Source organism: Canis lupus, chromosome 38 (genome assembly GCF_003254725.2).
Source record: "Canis lupus dingo isolate Sandy chromosome 38, ASM325472v2, whole genome shotgun sequence".
NCBI classification, from domain to species: domain Eukaryota; kingdom Metazoa; phylum Chordata; class Mammalia; order Carnivora; family Canidae; genus Canis; species Canis lupus.
This window is the reverse complement of record NC_064280.1, coordinates 20779391-20805414: the sequence shown is the minus strand read 5'-3', so window position 1 is coordinate 20805414 and position 26024 is coordinate 20779391. Positions and strand designations below refer to the sequence as shown.

At 39.5% G+C, this 26024-nt stretch overlaps 1 protein-coding gene across 5 annotated transcripts in view; it reads left to right on the top strand.

The window, feature by feature from the left end:
* The window catches only part of UAP1 (UDP-N-acetylglucosamine pyrophosphorylase 1), a 38500-nt gene extending 12944 nt beyond the window's left edge, over nt 1-25556 (top strand). For 2 of the 5 annotated variants that reach the window (XM_025420881.3, XM_035711098.2), the window contains exons 3-11: nt 5245-5449; nt 7721-7896; nt 9288-9460; nt 15585-15778; nt 16848-16988; nt 17997-18185; nt 19275-19325; nt 23372-23438; nt 24973-25556. In XM_025420881.3, the coding sequence (XP_025276666.1) occupies nt 5245-5449; nt 7721-7896; nt 9288-9460; nt 15585-15778; nt 16848-16988; nt 17997-18185; nt 19275-19325; nt 23372-23438; nt 24973-25065 (1289 nt within the window). In that variant the 3' untranslated portion in view covers nt 25066-25556. The remainder of the gene's footprint in view (nt 1-5244; nt 5450-7720; nt 7897-9287; nt 9461-15584; nt 15779-16847; nt 16989-17996; nt 18186-19274; nt 19326-23371; nt 23439-24972) is intronic. The other 3 variants (XM_049106910.1, XM_049106909.1, XM_049106908.1) reach the window with 2 other exon arrangements.
* Nucleotides 25557-26024: the final 468 nt, after the last annotated feature.

Here is a 26024-nt window from a genome sequence, read left to right as displayed (position 1 = left end):
ATACTAATATTTTTAATAGATTTGTTTTATTTTAAAAGTAACGTACTTATTTTAGAAAAATTGGAAGAATAGGGCAGCCCTGGTGGCACAGCGGTTTACTGCCGCCTGCAGCCCGGGGTGTGATCCTGGAGACCTGGGATCGAGTCCCACATTAGGCTTCCCTGCATGGAGCCTGCTTCTTCCTCTGCCTATGTCTCTGCCTCTCTCTCTCTCTCTCTGAATAAATAAATAAATCTTTAAAAAAAAAAAAGAAAAATTGGAAAAATAACTAAAAATTATAAAGGAAAAAGTATGAATCTCTGCCATCCCACATTCCAGAGATAAATACTCACTGATAATATTTTATAGTATTTTCTTATATCCACACACACTGGGATTATGGTTGCTGTATAATTTCGTAGCCTACTTACAAATTTGTTAGGAAAAGTTTCAAGAATATTTTGAATCAAATCTTTTGAGATGAAAACAGTATAATGAATCCCACATATATATCACCTTGTTAAATATCAAAGTTTTGTTACTTTTGATTCACCTGTCCCTCTTTTTCTTTGCTGTAGTACTTGAAGACAAATCTCAAGCATCATGTTATTTTTGGATCTCCTTATGGAGATGAGTATTCATCTCTACATATATGGATATTTCCTTACTACTCACAATACTATTATTATAACTCATGAAATTCACAATAATTCTCCAGTACCTAAAACTGGTTCAAATAGTGATTTCCCTTAGGGTCTGCTTTTTGTACTTGACATTTTTGGGAAATACTTAATCTATTAAATAATAGTTTTACCTGTACAATATGATTAAAAGTTAAAGACTTAAAATATCTTCTCTGACTAACTTTCTTGGATTGTCTTCCTTTATTTCCACTAGTTTAATCGCTGGTTTACCTGCCTCAGTGCCCTGGGGGTGCTGACAGTTTAAATGGAAAGTTCTGGTAGTGCTGTACTTCGAACGCACCTGTGCCCTCCTCCTTGTTTCGGGCACATGCCCAAGTCCAAGTGTATGAGAGGCCCTAGTCCAAGCAGGAAGTTATCCAGGAAGCATTTGACCTATTTCAGGCCACTGTGAACTCTTCTCTTTGTTTCTTATAAGTGTTATCAGGAAAAGTTCTCAGACTCTTTTGGGCCTATGACACATGACTCTCCAAGGAGAGCAATGTACTCTAGCCCTGGCAACTGCTCACTCTGGCTTCATTTTTATTTTTATTTTTTTTAACTCCTGTATTTGATCTGTATGAAAGCTATTAACTGTCCTCAAATGGAAGGATGGAAAGGGTGATAACAGTGCTATACTTTCCTGTTTCCCCCTCCTTCCCCCATATTTCTGCAGAAGAAGTTTTAGGGTAGGAGAAGCTCATACTTTCCTAATTGACACATAGGTTAAGTACATGTATAATTAACATTTTTCAGATAGGTGCAGTGCTGCCCGTATAAAATTTGTGTTACAACAAATACAGTTTAAAATTAAGTATTATTGCCATATAGCCAAACAGCTTGCTGACTTTTATTGGCCCACTTAATTTCAAGCAGTATTTTATCTGTCATTGTAAGACAGATACTAATTAATGTGTTACACACTTTTTAAACATTGCTATTTTATTATAGTGACACGGATGAGGTGGGTGAGTGCTTCAGCCAAGAAACACACCATCTGATCTTGTTAACATCTGTAGCTGCATTTAGTTCTTGAAATGCAGTGGGCCTTGATTCTCTAGGGACTGCTTTTTTTCCTCATGTTTTTCTCTGTCTGCTCACAAGTGAGATATGTAAGCAGGAAGAGGTCAATGCAGAAACCTTTTTTATTGTAAATCCACATGGATCGTGTTATAACTCATTGTAATAGTTGAGATTAGATGGGGATGAGATGCAAATGTAGATCTGCCTGCAGTTGGGCACCCATAGGCCTAATCTCCATGCTTCTCTTAGGATGTAGTGATTGGATGGGTCATCAGGTCCATAGATGGGAAAAAAACTGAGGAAAGTATGGCAGACAGGGGCTTAGGAAACATATGTTTGCATAAAGAATGAGACCACCCTGAGCTGCTGGTTTGAGAGCTTGTTTCCAAAACTGAAAAATTTGGAAAACTGGAATGAAGCTGTGGTTTAGGGAACTGATCCAAGGAAGGGAAAAGTTTATACAGTGATCTTGTGATAACTGGTTGGAACCTATGGAAAGCACTGGTTGGTGTTGGGTGGCCATTTAGAGCTGGAACACCGAGCCGGCTCTGGGAGTGGGCTCTTACCTTCTCCGGGTAATGTGGGAAATCATTGACTTTTGGACTGAAGGTAAAAGAAGGAGGTCAGAAAGGATGACTAGAGCCACATTAACAGTGAAACAACTTTTTTTTTTTTTAAGATTTATTTATTTATTCATAGAGACAGAGAGAGAGAGAGAATGAGAGGCAGAGGCACAGGAAGAGGGAGAAGCAGGCTCCATGCAGGGAGCCCGACATGGGACTCCATCCAGGGTCTCCAGGATCACGCCCTGGGCTGTAGGCGGCGCTAAACCGCTGCGCCACTGGGGCTGCCCACAGTGAAACAACTTAAAACACATGTGCTCAGTGAAGAAAGTGAATAATACAAAAAGAACAAAGGCCTCTGTGTCCAGAATATTTATCTGGGACTTTTTTTTTTTTTGAAGATGTTTAGAAATATTTCTGATTCTAACACCTTTGGTGTCCAAGAGTTCAGACAGACCAAAGTTATTTATCTGCAGTTCTGAAGCAGTGCAAAGACTGTTTTGTAGCAAAACCGAACTTGAACAGACATGAAACTGTTGATGAACTTCATTTATCCCACAATGAGATTGCAGGAGATAACATATAATATTGTACTGTACTATAGTCGTTTTCTTAATTTTGAAGAGTTTTGCCTTCTGAAATCTGATCCATGGGGTTATGTATGGAATTATGGACCTACCTGTATTTTATTAAAATAATGCTTTTTGGGCTGATGACAGCAGAATTAAACTTAACTCCCTAGAAGCCATAGTTTCTTTGATAACTCAGGGAATAACCAAATGTAAGACAGTTTTCGAAACTGCCCTACATCCTGCTCCCTTCAGAATGTTTCATTTCTTCTTAGTCTTTGTTACATGGTGGTTATGGTGTTTACTTAAGGGGGATGCAGATCTGGAAGGCTGTTAGAAATTTCAGTGTTTGGCAGGTTTTGGAGAATGTGGACTGTACCCTGCAGCTTTTCCTTGTAGAGTGGTAGGTAGGATAGATTTAAAAAAAAAAAAAAAAAAAAAAAAAAGGGTAGCACAATCTCTCACAAATTCAGTGGAAAAGAGAAGAAGGGCAGGAAAGAAATAGGAAGGAAAGTTTATAGCCCTAAAACCTATGGTGCTATGATGTATCTGTTCAGTGTTTGGGTGTAAAGAGAGGCTGCAGGAGGCTGTACAGTGCATGGCAGTGAGTTTCTGATCCTGACTCATATTTACTAGCGCTGTGACCTAGGGTAAGATCTGCAACTTCTCTGAGCCTATTACCTCTAAAATGGGGGAAATTATACCTTCCTCTTTGATTATAGTTACAAATTTGGGGTCTGTTTTCACACTCTGATAAGGCACAGTGAAATGCTGCGGAGAAAATAACAAAGTTCTGGTTCTAGGCAGGAAGAAAGAGAAAAATTAGGTCTCAGGGAGCAAAGCTTAGCCTTGTATCAAAGGTGAAAATTATGGAAATACCTCATGTGCTTTTAAATTTTTTGGTAGCTGGATAGTTGCTGGATCATGTCCTTGGGCTGTGCTTACTGACTCCTGAGGATAGATTGTAGAATTAGGACTAGAGAGATTCTGATTTTATCATGCCTTTAGAGTATTTCTTTAAGTGCTCAATGTACTAGCACATTAACTTTAGGAAAGTCTAACACATCAAAAACATAAAGCACAAAGTTGGTAAATTAAGCAAACCCTCATTACCTAAGGATATAACAAATAATAACAATGGATACTGGCCACCAGTCCCCCCTCAGGGCTAGCGTACAGTTCTGGACAGTGGCAAGCATTGTTCATAGCATGCCTGAGAATTTCAAAAAAAACAAGAACAAATCCTGTCAACTGTTGCTTGATCTCATCTGGCATTTTCCAGCTTTCTAGCTTTCCAAGGACCCAGTTCCCATGTTGCCTCTCCCCGCAAGGCACTCTGCCTTGTGATGCTGAGCTGGTCCAGCTTTGCATGAGGAGGTGGCTCTTAGAAATGGTCTATGGCAAAACTTTTTTTTTACAAAACTTCCAAACTGAGAGCCTCTGTTTTTAATAACATTTAGTTTCATTTGTTTGCATTTGGATCTTAAATCCATCCTGAATTATTTTGATTCAGAGAATAGTATTTTGTTTCAAGCATTATGTTTGGTTATTACTTATTGCTGAGTATTCAACTGATGAAGACTGATAGGCTTCCTGGCAATGGAAATAAATCATCCACAAAAGACTCTGAGTTTCACATTCTTGTGAGCTGGGATTGATGGCTCTTTGGCAAAAACAAAGCAAAACAAAAAAACCCCCTGCATTTTAATCCATTCTATTGATATATAATTACATACAATAAATGCACTAGTTTTATGACTTTTTGCCATATTTATACACTCACAACTACCACCCCAATCAAGATGCTGAGCATTTCCATCACCACACAAAGCCGCCTCATGCCCTGCCCTTCTGCAGCAGGTCCCCGAAGCCTTTTCAGCTGAATTGACTTCAAACCCTTCAAACCCAGGTGTCCTGACTTCAGAGCCTGGCTTCTTGACCACTGTACTGCACTGCTTTCCTGAGGGTTTCACCTCTTTTCATTCACTGGATGGTAGCTTGTCTAGCCTATTTTTGTGCTTGTTGACTAATTGTGTGTCACTGATGGATTTACAGGTAATTCAGTAACATATCATTTATCTGGAAGTCCAAGTGTCTTCCATTATCTTTCTCTTGACACACCACATCTAATAAGTAGACAGGCACTTGTAAGATGTTTGTAACATCTGTCAGCCTTTGCCTTCTAACATTATCAGAAAAAAAAATTATTCATTAAAGCATATGACTCACTGGTGTTTGGTTATTAAATAAATTTCATTTTTACTAGTAAGGATGTTTTTATTAACAAGGTAGTTATCCATGATTGCATGTGGGTTTCTTGTTCTTTATGCCTTATGCAGATAGGGTGACTCTTTGCTGCTAGTTTTTGTGTGTGTAATCCTAAAATGTCGAATTATGGAGGTTTTGTAATACAAGTGTTTTCTTTTCTAGGACTTTTTCAGATTTCTCAGAACAAAGTGGCAGTTCTTCTTCTGGCTGGCGGGCAGGGGACAAGACTCGGTGTTGCATATCCCAAGGGGATGTATGATGTTGGTTTGCCATCTCATAAGACGCTTTTTCAGATTCAGGCGGAGCGTATCCTGAAGCTTCAACAGTTAGCTGAAAAATATCACGGCAACAAATGTGTTATTCCATGGTAAGATATGCCTCATTGTGGGAGAGCATCTAAACATATATCAGTCTATAATATTCAAAATGCATGTATACTTTATTCATAAGCAGACATATTTCCTGTTACTAATAATTTTCCCAGGAGGTGTAATTTACTATATATGTTAAAAGTAATCTGTATTACAGCTAGATAAATAATCACTTGATGGTCTTAATATACAATATATATTCACTTCAGACTTCTGCACCCCTACCTCAGTACTTTTAGGGATTCATTGGGTTCTCTCAGCATAGAAACTTTATACTGAGTGTTAGTTTGTCTATGTATGAATTTCTTTTCTTTTCTTTTTTTTTTTTAAAGACTATTTATTCATGAGAGACACAGAGAGAGAGGCAGAGACATAGGAAGAGAGAGAAGCAGGCTCCCTGCAGGGAACCCGGTGTGGGACTTGATCTCAGGTCTCCAGGATCACGCCCTGGGCCGAAGGCAGACGCTCAACCTCTGAGTCACCCAGGCGTCTCTATGTATGAATTTCTGATTGAAAATCAGTTTCCCTCTGAAATTGGAAGGTGTCATTCTGTTGTTTCTAGCATCACCGTTGAGCAGTCCATTGCTGTTCTGATTCCCAGTCTCCCTCTTTCTCTCTCCCTCTTCCCTTTCTTCCTCTGGCTTTCTCCCTCCTACCTCCCCACCCCACCCCACTCCACCAACATCTAAGGTCTCTTTTTTATCTTTGGCATCTGAAATTTCATGACTCCGTGAAAGAAGCTATTTATAGTCACTGCTCTGGGCACTCGGGGAGTTCTCAGAGTCTGGAAACTCCTGTCCTGAAGTGCCAGCCAGGTTATCTAGCTCTCCCTATACCCCACCCTTCCCTCATACACCAGCTGAAAGTCCTGCTGATCTCTGCTGAGAATCTCCCGGCTCTGCTAGCATGCTGTGTTCTCAGGGCCTAGCTCGGCAAATGTTGGTGTCCTGAGCACCAAGAGATTATGGGAAGTTCTGCTTTGTTTTTAAAAAGTTTTTGATTTAGTTCTTAAATCTTTTTTCCCAGAGCAGCTTTGGAAATTATGTTTGGAGGGAGAAACCAGCTGTGAGTTTGAGATCCCTCAAGTCCCTAAGCTTGTATTTTAGCCCTCTGTGACCAACGGAAGCTCTGCTCATTTCTTTGTCCTGCCTGGTCCAAGCCCAGAGTCCTTGCCACTAGCCTGTATCCCAGATGAGCAGATACCCCCAGGAAAAGGCAGCTGCATATCTTTAGCTCCTCTTTGAAAGATTCCCACTGTCTTGAATCTTAGTTCCAACCCATGTTCTTTCTATAGCTCTCTGATGCCTTTAAAAATAGGCTTTTTGTAAATTTCCCAGCTTTGCTAGCTCTTCTCAACATGAGTATTGGCCGGCAATAAACTAATTTTTTCATCTTGATTCCTTTGGGGATGTTTAAGGGACATCTGTGTTCTAAGGAGCCAATATTCTCCTTACAGCCCTGGCTCCCACTATGGTGTTGAATTTTCTTCTCACTTTTTCTTCACAAGTCAGAATCTCTGTGCTTTTCTTTTGCAGAGCTGTTTAGACACCTCTTTATACTCAGAGTTCAAAATACCCAGGATAACTTATTAAATAGATACTTAGTATGTTGGGAAATTATACTATTTTCTTTCTTTATTCATTCAACATATATTGAATAGCTACTTCTAGGTGCTGGGGATGTATCAGCAACCAAAACAGACAAAAATCCCTACTTATATGTGGCTTACATTCTAGTAGGGGCAAAAGCTACTACAGTTACTAATTATGGATTTAGATAGAGTTTTTGACTCCTTTGCCATACTGATATGGTTTGGATTTTTGTGAGAACAGATAGTATATTTATACTTTTAAGACTTTAAATGGAAGGTGAGCAGAGCCCAGATTACATTTCAAAACCTTAGTAAAAAGAGCTATGAGAGTTCATTAGAATAGATTACGTTTACCTTTTCTCCCTAGCTATTTAGAATGGGAGTTTTAAATTTAGAATACACTTTTCACAGAGTTCTGAAATGTTTGTTTAAGCCAGTTTATAGGCTCTCTGTTGCAGCAGGTATGTTTATATTGTTACATAGATGTATTTCATATGTAGGATTGATGAAGTTACTGGAAAAGGGGCACTTGGGTAGCCAGGAAGAGGATGAAGGAAGTCAGAACAAAGAGGCAGTGCGTTCAATGATTGTTTTTCACCTAGAAAATAGACAAGATTGGATTTTGCCCTAATTTATGGAGCACTATTGCTTAGAAGATGTACTTTTCTCTTGCAAGGTACATAATGACCAGTGGCAGAACAATGGAGTCTACAAAGGAATTCTTCACAAAGCACAAGTACTTTGGTTTACAAAAAGAGAATGTAATCTTTTTTCAGCAGGGAATGCTGCCCGCCATGAGTTTTGATGGGAAAATTATTTTGGAAGAGAAGAACAAAGTTTCTATGGCTCCAGGTTTGTAACCATGCTTATTTAAAGGGTGACTGACTAGAAATGGTAGTAACATAAATCATTACGCTTTTGGTTTTCTTTCTAATATGGTGATGTAGATATTAAAAAATTATAATTGAAAGTTTTATTGCAATTTGGCAATGACTTAAATAAAATGCCCATGGGTGAAATGGATACACTTTTATACTTTTTTTGTGGATGTCTGCCCTTGAGAACAGCTTGAGTAGCATGCGGAGTATCCGTTCTCTTTACCCAGTGTTTTATATCAGCCTGTTTATGGCTACATTACTTCCTGTAGTAAAGATTGGAAACCATTTGCTATTTAATAAACAAGAAACTAAATTATGGTTTATCTGTAGTATTCTCAAACTGTAATAAAACGATGAGAGATATTAAATGTCAAAGAGAAGTAGTGTCAGTAGGCTAAGTGAGAGAATGGGAGGCGCGAAGCTGTTTGCCTGGTATGGTGAGGGCCATGGCCCTGTACGGTTGCAGGTGGTGTGTGCACACTGCAGTGTGTTAAAAGCACCCCTGACATTGGGCAGTGCACTGCCTGTGTAGCTACATGCAGTGACCCTGAGTTCGATCTGAACTCTATAAAAATAACTGTGCTGACAGATTCGTATCTATGTGAATGTTTGGAGGAAAGGCTGACAGGAGATAAATAATAGTGTTAACAGTGGTAGACTCAAGATACAGGCTTTTATTTCATCTAAAGTCTTTTTTTTCTTTTTCTATTTCTTTTTCATAAATGGAAGACTTTACTGTTTTTTGCTTTGTTTTTGTGGAGTTTACAATTTTTTAAGCTGTGCCTGAGGGTGTTGATGGATGAAGTACATTAAATCACACTAAAAATAGATGGGACAAGAAGAGGCTTTTACCTGTATTTATTTTAAATCTGACCTTCATATTAATCTGGTTTCCTAACATATTATTTGGTATAAAATGCTCATGTATTTTTATTTCTGAAATGGGTGAGATTGTCAGTGTTGGGACTATAAACACACAGCTAGCTTGAACCATACAAATATTAATAAAACTTGAAATGTTATGAAATAATCATTGCTTGAAAAAGAACTTTATATTTCATAATGTATTGCAGGTGAAATTGTTAAAAAGGCTGAGTTAAAAAGAAAAATACGGTCTTTGGGTTGCCTGGTCCTACATTAATAATGTTATTCTCTCGATACTTAACACTGAGTTACTTTCAAAGTCATGTAGTATAATTTTTGAAACCTGAATTCTTCCTTATGGGTATTTACTTCTCTTGGCACTGTGATGTAAAACTGCTTTTCGGAGATCTTCACCCCACTTTGGTAACATTAATCCTGGTAAACCAGTTTTGGGTTACAGTGGGTTTTGGTGTACTACTAATGGGCTATTTTATTTCCCAGATGGGAATGGTGGTCTTTATAGGGCTCTTGCAGCCCAGAATATTGTGGAGGACATGGAGCAGAGAGGCATTTGGAGCATTCATGTCTATTGTGTTGACAACATTCTAGTAAAAGTGGCAGACCCACGGTTCATTGGATTTTGCATTCAGAAAGGAGCAGACTGCGGTGCAAAGGTAATGCCTTTCTTAACTGTAGTGAGGCCATCACTGGATTTGCTCTGTCAGTGTATAAATTCCAGGACTCGAACTAGAATTATTAGGGTGATTTGAATATTTTAGAACCATTTATCTTTCTAAAGTAACTAAACCGCCCCCTACTTACTGTTAAATTGGCAGCTTGATTCTAGAAATAATGTTGTATACTTGTCCATCACAAGTAAGAGTTTAAAAATATATATGGATGGGGCACCTGGGTGGCTCCCACAGCTGAGTGTCCTATTCTTGGTTTTAGCTCAGGTCATAATCTCAGGGTTGTGAGATCAAGCCCCGTGTCAGCCTCTGTGCTTAGTGGGAAGCCAGAGCGAACACAAGCAGGAAGGAGAGGGAGAAAAAGGCTCCTTGTGGAGTGCCTGATGAAGCGCTCAGTCTCAGGACTCCAGGACCATGACCTGAGCCAAAGGCAGATGCTTAACCAACTGAGCCACCCAGGTGCCCCAAATAAGTAAAATCTTAAAAAAAAAAAAGTGGGGGTGATTTTTAAGTACCTTGGAAAGTGAATGATTATCACTAGGCCAGGGATGGATTCTTTAATATCAAGTTGTATTTGATCAGATTAACCCACCTAGGACACAGTTACTGGAGTAGGAGGTAAAGGAAATATGTAGGGAACAGCAGATTGAGACTTTAGTGAGGTGTTTGACAAGCCACCTCATGGTAGTCTTATTATTATTTTAAAAGATTTTATTTATTCGTGAGGGACACACAGAGAGAGGCAGAGACACAGGCAGAGGGAGAAGCAGGCTCCCTGTGGGGAGCTTGATGTGGGAGTTGATCCCAAGACCCCAGGATCGCGACCTGAGCCGAAGGCCGATGCTTAACCATTGAGCCACCAGGTGCCCTCATGATAGTCTTATGATTAAAATGGAAATGTGGGGATCCCTGGGTGGCTCAGCAGTTTAGCGCCTGCCTTTGGCCCAGGGCGCGATCCTGGAGTCCAGGGATTGAGTCCTGCATTGGGCTCCTGGCATGGAGCCTGCATCTCCCTCTGCCTGTGTCTCTGCTCTTTCTCTTTCTGTGTCTATCATGAATGAATAAATTTTTAAAAAATCTTAAAAAAAAAAGATGGAAATGTGCAGATAAAGGCAGTGAAGGAGATTGATAACTGATCACAAACATACTGATAGGAAGATAGGAAGATAGAAGGAGGTCTGTAATGCCTTATAACAAGACTGTCCTTGGTCTAATTCTTTTCCCTCCCTCTTTTTTAGTTGCATAGATGATGATGTGGGAGACTTGCCTTTATGGTAGCTAACAAAACATATAGTGTATCTAGGAATAAAAGTGAAAACACCTTGGAAGATTTAAACATATTAATATGAATATTACTTTTCTGGAAATCTGTAAAACTATCAATTCTTACCAGATTAATGATAACACAATTTTGGTCAAAGCCCCAGTGAGACTGTTTTGGGGACACTTAGCAAAATGATTGTAAAGTTTAGAAAAAACATGTAAAGGTGGCCAGGAAAATGCCGAGAAGAGATGATAAGGAAGGAAGACGGAGACAGTCTACCAGGTACTAAACTGGGTTGTAAATAAAAAAATTAGGAGCGTTGTACAGAAACCAGAATAGAATGACAGATTAATGGAACAGAATAAATCAGTCAGAAATAAGTCCATGTATATATAAGCGTGCACTATATAAAAACATGGCATTTAAGATTGATGGGGGAAAGAAAGAGATAACTGGCTCAAAATAAAGTAAAATCTCTCCTTCAAAGCTCATACCAAAATCAATTTCAAATGGATTACAAAATTAAATATAAAAAACCCATAAAGATGTTAAAAGAAAATTGAGAATAATTTTACCTTATTGACATGAAGGGAAGACCTTTCTGCCAAGAGCAAAAACCTTATAATACAGGCTTCTGACAAAAACAAATTCGACTAGATATAAATTTGAAATATTTGGATTTAAAAAGAAGAACTGCTATAAAATACCATAGCCTTGGTTGGAGATTTTCTATTACAAAGATGTCATTTCTCTTAAAATTAATCTGTAAATCTGCTAACTCTTAGAAGCTGAAGTTTTAAATTTGTCAGTGCATGTTTTGTGAGGTTAAGCTGGTAGACCTAATAAGATTCTTCTGGATTCTGAGAACATAAAAGTTGGTTTGGTTATTTAAGACCTCATTCTATTCTAATAGTCTATCAGTATCTGTACTGTATTGTAAATAGGTATTAAATAGTAACAGAGCATTGTAAATAGCTACCATGCTTTAAAAAAAAAAAAAAAAAAAAAACACACCAGACTGTATTTCTGACTTTGCTCCGCTTGGTGTCACTCTTTGTTTGAAAAAAGAATATTAAATGTTACTGCTCTGAGCTTCAAATCCACTTAAATTCTATATGATCAGAGTGATGAACCTAGAAGGAACCCTGGCAATCATCTGGTCACCCCTTCAGTCTCAGAAATGAGCACCCTAAGTTCTAGGTCTAAGTGAGTTCCATTCCAGGCTCAAGGTCCTTTATCACATTAACAGAAGCACATTAACTAAAGCCAACTCCTGGCTTTAGTATTCTATCACATTATAAAACCAAACTCTTTAGATTGATTATGTTTTTGCTGACAGCTTAAAAAGCTTTAAATTAATGTGCTAACTTTTGTGAGTTTACCAGTCACACAGAGATAGAGGTGTAACCAGTCACTCTTCTCCAGTACCTGTGGGTTCTCCAGGAGCCCCAAGCTTCCTGCTCAGCTCTGTGTCTGGCATATAATATAGAAGTCGCTCAGTGAGCGAATACATAGTCAGATGGAACCAAAATATGACAAGACTGGTATATGTTAAAAAGTTTTAGAAATGTTAGAAACCGTTTATGTAATCTGGCCTCCCACCCTTTTTAATTTTAATTGAAAAATCAAAAAATCAAAATATATTTTTAAGAACATGTAAATTAGGGAGTTATTCACAGTGTGGTAGTAGAATAATAATTTGTCTTCTTTAAAAGGCTCTGGTCTTTGTGAATTAAGGAATTAAGTATTTTTTATGGAGCGAGAGCCTTGAGGAAAGACAGCAAGTGCAGTGGTTTGCAGAAGTCCAAAGCTAAAAGCATAGGAACTATTGTTATTTAAAGGTCATTTCGTAAAGCAATTATAGTAACTTTGACATTAAAGTGTTACTTTGAACTCAGCTTTTCAGGCTTTAACTTGGAGAAAATCAAGCAAACTTCTTAATTTTATATAACTCTCTGTATAATAAAAACTTGACTTCTAGCTTATGCTGTTTACAAATGCTTTCTTTGTAATCTAGACTTTTATACTATTTGGAGGGTCATAGTTGTCATAGAAGCAAATCTTTCAGGGGAGCTTGGGTGGCTCAGTCGGCTAAGCATCTGACTCTTGATTTTGGCTCAAGTCATAATCTCAGGATTGTGAGAGTGAGCCCCCCCCTTGGGCTTTGTGCTGGGTATGGAGCCTCCTTGGGATTCTCTCTCTCTCCCTCTGCTCCCCACCCCCAAAGAAAAGAAAAAGAAGTAAATCTTTCACTGGCAGATTAACACTTGGGCAGTGGAAAGTGTGAATATGCCTAATTTTGTTTCTTTGGTCAGGAGTAGGGGCGTCTGGAGGTGAGTGGGAAATAAACCGTATGTGCGCGCATGCATGTGTGTACACGTGTGTCCGTGACTGAGTGTGTGTGTGTGTGTGGTTAAATGGGAATGAGAGGAATCTACTTCAAATTCCCTGTCTAGTGAGGACCCCCTCAACACCCTGCACTGTGGAATATGTGAAGTGAGGAGTGGTGGTGAGTTGATAGTTGCAAACAAGCCTGTGATTGATTTAAATCATTTTGTTGTATGAAATCCACACCCCCCCCCCCCCCCCCCGTTTAATTCACTTCTGTGGTAGAAAGTTTCCTTTTAGGGAACACTGTGCTCCTTTCAGGGTGGCAGACAGTAAAACTACACAGCAGCTTGCTATCCAGCAGCCCTGCCCCACTGAGCTAGACTCAGTGCCTATAGCTCTAACTGCTGTGTAAATGAAGTCAACAGTGGCTTCAGTTGTCTAGAGGAGACTGCTACTGGCTATATTTATTTTAAAAAATCGGTTGCTGGAGAAAAGTTTTATTAGCTTTGTTGATGTAATTTCATGTATGCTTAGGATAGACTTTTCAAATTGGGACAGATTTTCAGACTACTCTGAAACAAGCTGAATTGCTCACTCAACAGGGCAAACAAAGTAATATCTTTAAATAATTTTTATTGCTTGTTCCGTTGTATATTCATCTCATCTGAATCTTGACTTTATATTAGCATGTTGCATACAGTTCTTTCATAACTTTCTTCTAAACACTTAATTTAGGTCAGTGCTATGTTGGATTAGCATGGTGGGGTATCTTGTGAGGGTCTTTTTAAAAAATTACATACTGTATATTTATTTCTACTGTGAATAGATACATACATGAATAAATACATGAATTCATGAATAGATACATGAATAAATACATACTGTATCTTTCATACTGTGATTTCTTTTTTAAAGATTTATTTTAGAGGGTGCATATGTGCACATGAGCTGGGGGAGGGGCAGAGACAGAAGGAGAGGCAGAGAATCTCAAGCAGACTCCATGCTGAGTGCGGAGCCCAATGTGGGGCTTGATCTCATGACCCATGAGATCATGACCTGAGCTGAAATCAAGAGCTGGCTGCTTAACTGCTGAGCCACCCAGGTGCCCCCATTTTTCCCTTTGATTTTGATTTACATCTTTCTTTCAGCTCCCTCACCAGCCAAGAGCCACTGATTTTCAAATCACTGGTTTTCAAACTTTTTTGAAACTTTTTTTAATTTTTTAAAAATTTAAATTCACTTTGCCAACATACAATATAACAACCAATACTCATCAAACTTTCTTTAAAAGCATAGAATCTCTTACTTAAAGTCTAGCATACAAAACATAAATATTGGATGGGCTTTTCTTTTTTTTTTTTTTAATTTATTTTTTATTGGTGTTCAATTTACTAACATACAGAATAACCCCCAGTGCCCGTCACCCATTCACTCCCACCCCCCGCCCTCCTCCCCTTCTACCACCCCTAGTTCGTTTCCCAGAGTTAGCAGTCTTTACGTTCTGTCTCCCTTTCTGATATTTCCCACACATTTCTCCTCCCTTCCCTTATATTCCCTTTCACTATTATTTATATTCCCCAAATGAATGAGAACATATAATGTTTGTCCTTCTCCGACTGGCTTACTTCACTCAGCATAATATCCTCCAGTTCCATCCACGTTGAAGCAAATGGTGGGTATTTGTCATTTCTAATAGCTGAGTAATATTCCATTATATACATAAACCACATCTTCTTTATCCATTCATCTTTCGTTGGACACCGAGGCTCCGTCCACAGTTTGGCTTGGATGGGCTTTTCTAATTGAAGTCGGAGCCAGATCCAGTGACTTGCCTGCTCTAATGCCCCCAGCCTCCTGGCCAGGTCCTCAAAACACAAGGAACATTCTGTATTCATGAATGAAAACGAAAGAAACACCATTTACAAATGAGAGGCAAAATGCCTCTCTTTTGTCTTGTGAATCCCCCAAAAATGTCATTTCATTTACTCTCAAAACAGTTGAGTGTAGTTAAAGATTAATTAAAATGAAACATATTTGGGGGGAGGTAGACTCCTCATTTAATTATTCTCAGTCCATTGTGATTTCCTCTGGGCTCTGTGTGTATGTTGGAATTTCTATTCCATGATTTCACTAGGTGATAATAGGTGAGAGATAATTTGCTCATTTCCGGATGGACAGGTGGCTGTCTACATTTAAAGATTGCCTTGAGGGACACCTGGGTGGCTCGGTGGTTGAGCATCTGCCTTCGGCTCAGGGTGTGATCCCATGGTCCTGGGATTGAGTCCCTCGTCGGGCTCCCTGCATGGAGCCTGCTTCTCCCTCTGCCTATGTCTCTGCCTCTCTCTCTCTCTCTGTGTCTCTCATGAATAAATAAATAAAATCTTAAAAAAATAAAGATTGCCTTGCCTTAAAGACAGTATAAGCAAAACTGCAGATGTGGCCTTTGAAAATAGCAAATGTCAAATGTAGCATTTGGTTATATTCCCTCCCCTCCTGCTGTCTTTCTTTGGGCAGGTGGTAGAGAAAACGAACCCCACAGAGCCAGTGGGAGTGGTTTGCCGAGTGGATGGAGTCTATCAGGTGGTGGAGTACAGTGAGATTTCCCTGGCAACAGCTCAGAAACGAAGCTCGGATGGACGCCTGCTATTCAACGCGGGGAACATTGCCAACCATTTCTTCACCGTACCATTTCTGAGAGATGTTGTCAAGTATGAGCAAGATGGGGGCTTTTAGAATTGTTCTTTTATCATTAATTAGGGACTGAGTCACTGGAGAGGTAGAAAGACACCCCAAGTCCATCTTCTACAGAATTCATCTTCCACCCTGAGGACCACCTTTGTCACATGGAAATTTATCTCACATTGTAGTTTCTGGAAACTGCATTATAGGGTGCATGTTTGTCGCCTTCAGTCCAAAGCACTTCTGCCTTTTCTTCTCTTCCTCTTCTCCCTCCAACTGTGTTAGGTTCTGGTGAAGCAAAGAGTGAGAAATGAAACACTGTTTCTTTACCACAACAGGGAAACTTTAAGAAATGTTAGATACCTGCCCTGTGTCTACTGAATCAGGATTTTGGGTGGTGCATGCGGGTCATCTGTTTTTGGAAAGCTGCCTGCACAGTTTTAGCTGGTTTCCAGACTCACATTCAGGAACATTAGAGGGTCAAGAAAAAAGAATTTGGATCCTGAGGAGAAATCAGCGTGTGAGGATAAAAGGATAAAGTAAGAGCTACTTTATTCCATCAGCCTGTTAAATGAAGGACGTCCTATCTGCTGCTTCATTTGATAGCTTTTAGATATTCATGATGACGATCTACTTTTTAAAAAGTTACTTAGCTTTTTAAGAATATTGACTCTAATTCCAGCATATTACCCATTCCACTCTGCTGTCTGTAACTGTGCTATTAATTCTTCCATCCATAGTTACTTATTAATCCTCATCTTTCCCACACTTTAAGGGCTCTCAGTTGCGAAAGTTGGGGCAAGGAGCAGAACATTTTTTGGAAGACATGGAAATTACAGGAGAGACATTGGTGTGAGCTGTGTGGCGTGTATTCTTTAATATGGAGATAGTTATTGGGTTTTTAAAAAATTTAAGGAGGCAAATAGGGAAATCTATTCATTTAATATTTAAATAGGAACTGAAACTTAACAGTTGCGCTTCACTTTGAAAATCTTGGTATTGGTTGTTGATGCATTTATTCTGAGTGTGGTTATCAGAATTTCTGGCATTTTAACTTTGGAAAGTGATTATGTCTTTTTTTTCTTTTTTCCTGCTTAGTATTTATGAACCTCAGTTGCAGCACCATGTGGCTCAAAAGAAGATTCCATATGTGGATTCCCAGGGGCAGTTAATTAAGCCAGACAAACCAAATGGAATAAAGATGGAAAAATTTGTCTTTGACATCTTCCAGTTTGCAAAGTATGTCTTGAATAGTACCAGTAAGGTTAGATACAGGTCTTGAAATGTGCTATTCTGTTAGGAGGGACACTGTTTTTAGGAGACCCTGCGTAGCATATAGTCAGGAATAGCATTCTGATTGTGAGTGGACTGTCCACACTCATTATCCTTCTCTAGTATACAACCACCACCCACAACTGTGGTGTGAGTTGCCTGCGAGTGTATTTTTTGATGTCAGTCCATTAGCTGACCCTCCTGCAAAACTGCAATTTTGTTAAAACTGTCACTTTTTTGGCTAAAGGACTAAAAAAGTTGAGATGGAGAATTGGTCCAGTTTGTGTGTAGGATGCCTTACCTGTGGTAAGTGTTTCAGGGAACATGGTTATAGATTATTAGCTCTCAATCAAAGATCACATTTGATGTGGAGGTATGTGTCTCAAAATTTGGCCAGTATGAAAATGCAGAAGACAAATTAGCTGTGTAAGATTAATCTTCCCATAAGCATTTTCAAATCATCCTTTTTTGCCTTTTTCTTACCCCCAGAACATATTCTTTTTTTTTTTTTTTTTTAAGATTTTATTTATTTATTCATGAGAGACAGAGAGAGAGAGGCAGAGGCAGGCAGAGGGAGAAATAGGCTTCATGCAGGGAGCCCGACGTGGGACTCAATCCTGGGACTCTGGGATTATGCCCTGAGCTGAAGGCAGATGCTCAACCGCTGAGCCACCCAAGCGTCCCCCCAGAAAAGATTCTAATGTAATTTGTTTTAAGATTTCTTACCTTTCTGACTTAAGATGAAGTGTTTTATAGTTTGGGATGAAAATAACTTCTCACTTTGCGTTGGAGAAGGAAATTCCAACTTCATTTAGTCCAGGGATGAGCATTATTTCTTTCAGCATTCTTTTGAAATTGGGTTAAGAGAGCTTAAAAGACTACACTGGGGGCTAGAGGCTACTGTGTAGAGGAGTCCAGAGCTGTGTTTGCAGTTTCACTTCATAGTAAAACAGTCTCTGTATGGTTCCACTCTAGGAAGTTTGTGGTATATGAAGTGCTACGAGAAGATGAGTTTTCCCCACTAAAGAATGCAGACAGTCAGAATGGGAAGGACAATCCTACTACTGCAAGGCATGCTTTGCTGTCCCTTCATCACTGTTGGGTCCTCAACGCAGGGGGCCACTTCATAGATGAAAATGGCTCTCGCCTCCCGGCCATTCCCCGGTAAGTCAGTGTCTGTTCTGTGGTGTGTGAATGCTTCCTGGACTTTTCTTCTTGGACCTTTCTCCTCTCTCTCTCTGACATATTCCTAGATCTTTTTAAAAAAGCATAGTATTGACGTGGGCAGTTCCTGGTGTGAAATCCCATTACAAAGAGGATGATAGCCTTACTTCCTCTAAAAGAGGAATCTCTTCATCTCTTGTTTTGTATACATGTCCACTATGTTAGCATATGACTTGCTAAGGAATGGTCAGGAGGTAATTCTTTTGGTGTGCTGTGTGGTTAAAGGCTGTCAGGAGCATCCAGTACCGTAGAGTAAGAGGACTGCTCGCTGCTGCTCCTTTGTCTGTGACCTCGCTCTGAGTGCCATCTGTGAGGCCTCCCCACTCCCTGCCAAAGACCGATACCCACATGCTACCTATGATATCTACGTAGGCCATCAAACTTCTTACCATGGCACTTCCACGGTCACTAAGGGAGATACCAGGAAGGGACGTGAATGGCACTTACATTCACTGGTACTGAAACTTCAGGAATATTTTGGGATTTTTAAAAGCTTAAAAAAGGAGGTACTTCTAGATATTTAAATCCGAGATAAAGCACTTTTAAGCTAAATCTTAGATTTTATGATGAAGTTTTCACTGGCATCTAGAATTACCCCCTTCTAAATTATTTGATATTTATATACTTACATAAAAGATGTTGTGCCATATACTTTATATTCTTAAGGATCAAATGGCTGGCTGCATGCACAAAAGCGCTGGCATGCCTCGGTAAATGTTAGAATGTTGGGCCTTTCTGCTTATTGGTCTGTGACTGTGTTTTCCAGGAAGGAGGTGTGGCAAGCTGTCTCAGCCCAGAGCCACTTTGCGGCTCTGTCTTGTCAACAAGCCTGCTCGTAGCATGTCAGATTGTCCTCATGCTTCATCGTTGACCATTGAGTTCATTTTTACCCCTTCAGAATTTCCTTTGCCAAGTTTATAATTTGCCATAAATACATGCTTTTCAGTCGAGTATATTTTGCAATTCCACTTCATTGTTATTGTTTGATTTGTTTTCCATTCCCATTAATGCTTATTTATTCCTACATAGCAGTGCTACAAATGGAAAGTCAGAGACCATCACAGCTGATGTCAATCTCAAGTAAATATACCCGCCTGCCTGCAGTGCATGGTGACGGGGCTGTGCTTGCCTCCATACTAACTGGCATTGTAGTTTAGTGCTCTGCCTTGGTGGTCTGGGGTGGGAGGGCCGGAGCTTTGGTGGGGGTATACTGTGCTTACTTGGTGGCAGGTACCTATCTGGATGACACTAACTCAGAGTCTCAGTGCATGCTGGAGATGGGGAGCATGCTCTACTAAAGAACTTGACCATGGATGTTTGAGCCTGCAGGGACAGATGGACAAGCAATAGGTAGGGAAGAACAAATTCAGATCCCAGCATAAGCTAGATCACAATCCCGTTCTGAAGATGTGTCTTACTGAATTGGATATATATGCTCCCAGCATGAAGGCCAGCTGCCTCCGACATATCTGATGGCTCCTAATTGGAGAAAACTGTTCTCTTAAGGTTTTCTCCTCCTGACAGCTCCCTTTTGTGTGTTAATTTTAGTGAGTTATTATCTTGCTCCCAAAGAAAAGCTTTTTGTCTGAATGGCAGATAAGTTTTAGCTGGAAGTAGCATGTATCTTGTCTCATCTGGGTCCTGACAGAGTTTGAAAAAGCCATTATCCTTACAGCTAAAGAGACGGCTTGATGTTCTTGCTACATTTGAAGTTCTTAGGTTTAGTTTGAATTTTAAGTTTTGAAGATAATTTGGGAAATGTGTGTAGAGCCAAGGACCTGGAAATGGGAGTTATCTCAGAAGTAGAGTAGCAGGGATGTAGTTTCCGTCCGTGTGATCCCCTTGACCCCCGCCGGTGCCGCTCCCCTTTGCTAGTAGAGACAAGTGCCTGTGGGTGTCGGTGTTTCCCAGGTGAGGCCCTGTCTGTAGACAAGAAAATGGACTCACAGATTTGGCTAGTTTCATATAGGAGCCGTAGGTGACCGTTGGCCGTCGTGCTGTGGGAACCAGGATACAGACCACTTTGTTACTTTCTGTCCCATCCATCATTTTTAATATGTGGAAGCAAGGTGCTTTTAAAATTAAAAAAATGGATTTTTAAAAAATATTTTATTTATTAATAAGAGAGACAGAGAGAGGCAGAGACATAGGCAGAGGGAGAAGCAGGCTCCTCCCAGGAAGCCTGATATGGGACTCCGTCCCAGGATCCCAGGGTCACATCCTGAGCCAAAGGCAGTTGCTCAACCACTGAGCCACCCAGGCATTCTAAAGAAATGGATTTTTGATCCAAAATTTCCTTTACACTGAGCCACGTTTTTAACTTCAAAAGTGAAATAGTTTAATTTATATAACAGAATCAACATCCCCCTATCTCAGTTAAGATACGAAATGTTCTAAACATTTGTTCTTGTTTGAGTTTTCTTATTTAGTAGTTTCCCCCATTTACTTCATTCTGTAGAGCAATTAAACTAAAATCAAAGTTTGGCCCCAAATGAGATAGTGGAGTTAGAAATAGTTCCTGCTGTAATTCTTATCTCTGAAGGATGCCCTCACGAGAGTAGAAAAAGATGAATTACAATGAGAGATAACAGGAAAGTACTTTGTAGAAGAGGAGGGAAAAACAACTGGGAGATATTCTCAAAGAATAGAAACAAGGATAATAAGTTTTGACCAAGCAACATTATTTTTCATCTTAACACTTAACGGAACAGGCAGTTACCAAATGCTTGGCTAAAGAATTAGGGGATCATGGTCTTATTGGTTTAAGTTGCCAATCTCCTGAGATTTTGCATTTGGTGATGGTAGCTTCTATCTTTCCTCCTTCTGGGCATCCAACTTTGTTTATTAAGAGTGACTTTCTTAGTTTCTTGTAGTATCTTCGTGGTACTTGAAGAGAAGTTACACTTAAGTCAGCCATGTGTTCCTTGGGTTCAAAACCACCTTCTGATCCTGACACACAAAGTCCCTCAGGGGATCTGGTGGAACTGGGCCATCTACATCTTATCAGTGGAATGGGTCCTTATTTTTCCATTTGGTTTAATATAAGTCCAAGCTACCTCAGAGGGTCTGGACCAGATTCCTTGAGCATTTTTGATAGAATCTGACACATATCTGGATAGATGTGTGCCCCATATTTAATTCATCTTTTCTCCAAATGAGTCTGTCATCCGTTTACCCCCATAATTCATTTATTCATTCAGTTGACAAACATTTGTAGGCTTGCTAGTGTCCAGGTGCCAGAGTAGCTTACACAAGAGAAAGTCATTTTTTTACAGCCTACTGGGAGGTCAAAATGCAAAAAGGTCAAGTAACATCATCAGGCAGTATGTGTTTATATGTTAAATGTATGATGTAAATGATAATTTATTATGATTTAGGAGGCAGTGACTTAGCAGATTTCTGTTAACTTTTTTTTTATAGAAACAAATGAGAGCAGTTACTACGAAATGCAATGATCAAAGGAAGGGTGGAGCTTGTGCTAAATCTTGGAGAATGGCTATAATTTGGATAGTCAAAATTTTTATTTGGCTATAGTTGAGAATGACTCGGAATAATCCACGGTGTGTGCAGTTGGCCTGATCTGAGTAGAAAGTAGTGGGACAAGTAAGTTGGAGTGGGGTATGGAATAGCACCTTGAATTCATACTATGTGGTTCTGTTGAGAGAAGTTTGGGCATCGCTAAACTCAGAAGCCCGAATGTTTTATTGACTCCACTAAAGCTTCAGATACATATTTGTTGAGACAAAGGAAAGCTACGGTTTGAGGCTGTAAGAGACTAGTGTTTTGTTTGTTTAGGTTTGTTTAAGAGACAGAGCAACCAGGAGGGGACGCAGAGGGAGAGGGAGAATCTTAAGCAGGCCTCATGCTCAGCTGGTATGGAGCCGGGTTTGGGGCTCGATCTCATGACCCTTGAGATCATGATCTGAGCCGAAATCAAGAGTTGGGCACTCAACTGACTGAGCCATCCCGGTGCCCTGAGACTAGTTTTTGTGTGCTCGGTATCCTACTGGTGAAAAATCCTAGAGGTCTGATGCCTTTAAGCATATTAAAAACATTTAAAAACTTTTTTTTTTTAAGATCTTATTTACTTATTTGACAGAGAGCATAGGCAGGGGAGAGAGGGAGAAGCAGGCTTCCCACTGAGCAGGGAACCCAACGTGGGGCTTGATCCCAGATGCCTGGGATCCCAGACGCCTCATGACCTGAGCCAAAGGCAGATGTTTAACCAGACTGAGCCACCCAAGTGCCTCTAAAACACTGTTTATTGGTTTTTATATTAGGAACTTTTAGAAACTCACAATTGAGTGGCTGTATGTGTTAGGATGTGACCTGGAGGAAGCAAATAGTGACTTTGGCCTTGTTTTCACTTGCCCTTAGCTCTTTGAAAAGAGACCTTGGTGAAAGTAGCAGAGAAACACTTTGGAATATTGATAAATCAGCTCAGCTAACCCAGCAGGTTTGGGTTGTACAGAAAATGGTATACTGGGAAATAACTGACCTTTAGGACAGGACTGTCCAGTAGACTTTCTGTAGTGAAGGAAATACTTTGTAGCTGTGCTGTCGGATTTGACAGCTACTGAGCACTTGAAATGTGGTTTTTATGACTGAGGAACTGAATTTGAAAATTTTAGTTCATTTAAAAAATTTTAATTAAGTAACCACATAATGGCCAATGTATTTTGGACAGTGCAGCTTGAGAATGTTTGTCCTTAGTAGTACGTAGCTCTCAACCTTGTGGCAAGGATTAAAGTGAAATAGGAAGGATTCAAAGTACCTAGCAGTGGGCCTGAACCATAGTTTATAAATAGCCCCTTCCTTATCACATTAAAACTTAGAAATGATAAAAAAAATGAGATATACATTAGCAGATAAGTGTATTAATATAGGTGAAGTGCTTTGAATTATTGGCACTTGCCCCAAATAAGGTCTTCTGACCATGACAAATTCATGTTAACTTAATCCTCAGGGAATTTGGTGACCATCAGGGTAGAGTCTCTTCTCTTTGCCTGACTGGGAAAATTTGGTTATCTGCAAGCTTCTCAGAGGAAAATGATGGTCTGTTCTTTCACTCTGGCAATAACATGAGAAGCAAAAGCTTTAACATGTTTGTGTTTTTTTTTTCTTAGCTTGAAGGATGCCAATGATGTACCAATCCAGTGTGAAATATCTCCTCTTATCTCCTATGCTGGAGAAGTAAGTTTGATTTGCTTTTTTCTCTATTCTTTTAAAAGTAAGATCCAGGGACTGTTTCACATTGAAGTAGAGTTGCCCATTTCCCAGTGCCCTGCCCTGCTCATCCTGGGAATAAGCAAAGAAGTTGGATTTATTCTGAATTTTTCTCTTTGAGAATTCCTGCTACAGCTTCGTATCTGTCTCACGAGTAGATTAATTGCCATGAACAGAATGTTTATTTTTTGTTTATTTATTTTTAAAAGATTTTATTTATTCATGAGAGACAGAGAGGCAGAGACACAGGCAGAGGGAGAAGCAGGCTCCATGCAGCGAGCCTGATGTGGGACTCGATCCCGGGACTTCGGGATCACACCCTGGGCTAAAGGTGGTGCTAAACCGCTGAGCCACCCAGGATGCCCAGAATGTTTAATATTTAATCCATTTCATTGACACACTGAAATGCAATGATCTTTTCAAAAAAAAAATCAGCCTTGTGTTTTAGATAAATCATCTAGCTTTCTTTTTTTTTAATTGAAATATAATTGACACACAATATTAATTTCAGGTATGCAACATAGTGCTTCACCAAGTCTGCATGTTCTCCTATGCTCGCCGTGGGTGTAGCTTCCATCTGTCACGACGCTATCGCACTATCACCGACTATATTCTTTGTGCTATGCCTTTTATCCCTGTGACTTATTCATTCCATAACTGGAAGCCTCTGCCTGCCTCTCTCCTTCACCCATTTTACCTGTAATACCCTGACCCTCTTCCCTCTGGCCACCATCAGATTGTCTATATTTATAGGTTGTCTGGCTTTTTAAAATGTATAATTTTTCTTCTCAAATGGTTATTTTATTTATACACTTGGTACTTTCACTTTTAAGATTGGGAGATTTAGGAGTTCCTATTCTTTTCATATGTGATATTTTTCTGGAGGTCCTTGTCAGATTGCTTAATTCTGGCATCAGAGGCAGCTGCATTGCTTAGAAAGTTAACTCTATTGGGTGATGGTGATAGGAAGAATGACTAACATCTTATTAACTTAAGAAATTATAATATAGTCAGAGCAACTTTCCATTCTTTTTTGTCTTATACTTCTGTAAGTTGGCCAGTAAGCCCCATTTAAAAAGTATACTATATAAGTTTTTATTGACTTTTATTTTTTTTATTGTTTATTTTATTTTTTTAAGATTTTATTTGTTTATTCATAGACACAGGAAGAGAGGCAGAGACACAGGCAGAGGGAGAGGGAGAAGCAGGCTCCATGCAGGGAGCCCGACGTGGTACTCGATCCCAGGTCTCCAGGATCACACCCCAGGCTGCAGGCGGTGCCAAACCGCTGCACCACCAGGGCTGCCCCTTTATTGACTTTTATTTATTTATTTTTAATTTTTTTTATTTTTTTTCTTTATTGACTTTTAAATTCTACATCTCAACCCAACCTTCTGGTGGCATCCATGCTTTAATCCTTTATTATAGTCAATAAATCCAGCATCATATGACTAGTGCCCACATATTTTCTAACTATGTTTCATTTCAACCCTTCTTTCAGGGAATAGAAAGTTATGTGGCAGATAAAGAATTCCATGCACCTTTAATCATTGATGAGAATGGAGTCCATGAGCTGGTGAAGAATGGTATATGAACCAGAAATCAAGTTCACCACAGTAAGAATGGCTTTTATTTTTGATAGACCAACTGTGAACCTCAGGACCTCTCCTGGAATACTCACATTTGAATATGCACAGGGTTTCACCTTGCTTGTTGAACTCTTACAACTACTCCCTATTCCCCAAGATCCAGATGACTGAGCTTCAGAAAGCATTTTTATGATTCTCAAACTCATTGAAGTTCTTATTTATATTTTTTAATTGTATGTTTGTTTTTTTTTCCCAAGCCAAGGAAAACATTGGCCATCCAGGAAATTTCCCACAGCTTGGGTATAGTCAGGGTGTTTAACATCACTGTACTTGGAGCTGGAAATGTTTGTTTTCAAAGTTGTACATAGTAATAATATGTTCTTGTATGTGTCAAAAGGTTTCTATGGTACTAAAAGTTTGTTTTATTTTATCAGAAATTAAATTTTTTTAAGAAAATAATTGGACAGTAAAATAAACTTTTCTTCTTGTCTCTGAAGTGTCATTTGTACCTTGAGGAAATTATTTCACTAGGAAATACGAAACTTGGGAGAAACTTTGAGAAGATGTAAGAAAGGAGAATTGCACTTCGGGGAGATGGCCACACCACAGGTTTTGAACAAATCCTTATCTTTGGATGTTATCATCTGTCACTTTATCACAAAGGCTCAGAACCGGAGTTGTTAGGCCCCCTACAGAGGGCATTTGGCAGCGTCACAGCCAAGGTGGTGGGATGGTGGTTCAGGGCTGTTGTAGCATCCTGCGGTGCACAGGGCAGCCTCCTACCACAAAGAATTATGTGGCTCACAATGTCAGTATTGTCAAGGTGGAGAAACCTTGTTTCATATCATTGGTTTCTTCTCTTTTACCCAAATATTTGGTGGCACTTAGGAATTCAGAAGAACACAGTTCTGGTGTTTCCCCATGTGAATTAATCACTCCCATTCAGGTTTTCTTTTTTCATCTA